General features: G+C 42.1%; 1 protein-coding gene across 1 annotated transcript in view; it reads left to right on the forward strand.

The window, feature by feature from the left end:
* Positions 1 to 935, forward strand: part of SARC_08213 (hypothetical protein) — a gene marked incomplete at its 3' end in the record, with an annotated part of 4,486 nt that extends 3,551 nt beyond the window's left edge. The window contains exons 7-8 of the mRNA XM_014297821.1: positions 417 to 538; positions 804 to 935. Of these exons, the coding sequence (XP_014153296.1) occupies positions 417 to 538; positions 804 to 935 (254 nt within the window). The remainder of the gene's footprint in view (positions 1 to 416; positions 539 to 803) is intronic.
* Between the last annotated feature and the right edge of the window lie 246 nt (positions 936 to 1,181).

The following is a 1,181-nucleotide window of genomic DNA, read 5'->3' on the forward strand; positions in this document are numbered from 1 at the left end:
ATACACACACACACACACACATACACACACACACACACACACACACATATATATATATATATGAACACACACACACACACAAACACACACACACACACACACACACAATATTGCATTGTTTTACATATATCCCTTGGAAAGTGTTCTATTTCACGTGTGTAAGAAATACTATAAACTCACGTCATTCCCATGCTAGCCATACTCTAGATGACATTGTATGTTGTTCTACGTACTACATGGATCGTTTGCGTCATCTCAAGAAACGTATTAGTGTGTATTAGCCCTTACCAAGAACGAACCAATCAGAATGATCATTAGTTCGCAGGCCGCCCCAATTCCCACATTTGTGTACACCAATGGGACTCAAATTGTCCTGTTTTGTGTGAACTAAGTGGCATGTTCTTACGTTCTGGCAGCGCGCCACGGACGAGAAATCAAAGGCCGATTCTGATCCGGAGACAAGTACAGATCCCAAAACAAATATGCTACTTTCACAAGGCGATCTGCCTACATACCACGAGCTCGTCTCGGAAGAAAGGTGAGTTGTTGATGAGTATAGGCGAACGAAGGGATTGTATTGTTGTGCCGCCTAAGTGTACAGAGATGTGAAGGGCGCCCGATGCTGATCGCAATTGTCTGGAAATGGATATTAAACAGCATAGGGTAGTCACAATAGGGGTACTATAGTCTACGCGGAGTAGTCTATACTCTAGTTTTTCCCATATATCTTAGTATGTACAGGATTATATCATACTCGATATTGCTTCTACAACTCTTATAGTAGCTATACCATTCTGATACAGTTTGTCCCAGAACGAGCTGGCCCTGCCGCCCACCCCCAAATACACACCATCGACATTGAGATCATCTGTGGCGGAAAGCCGAACTAAAGTGCAGGCGAACGAAACTGCCAAAGCAGATACAACGATATCTACGTATGTTTCGCGTTGGGGATGTGTTGTAAAACATTGATCTGTGTATGTTTCAAGTTGAGATGTCGTATAGAAGATGAAAACACGTATGTTTCGATTTGAGATGTCGTATGTATGATATATCTACGTATGTTTCACGCCGGGATGCCTGGTATATAAAAATGTGACTAGGTTGCGTCTGCATTCGGCGTGTGTGCTCAGTGCACGCATATGTTGAGCCTGCTATATATATATATATATATATATATA

This window comes from Sphaeroforma arctica (assembly GCF_001186125.1).
Source record: "Sphaeroforma arctica JP610 unplaced genomic scaffold supercont1.718, whole genome shotgun sequence".
Classification (NCBI taxonomy): Eukaryota; class Ichthyosporea; order Ichthyophonida; genus Sphaeroforma; species Sphaeroforma arctica.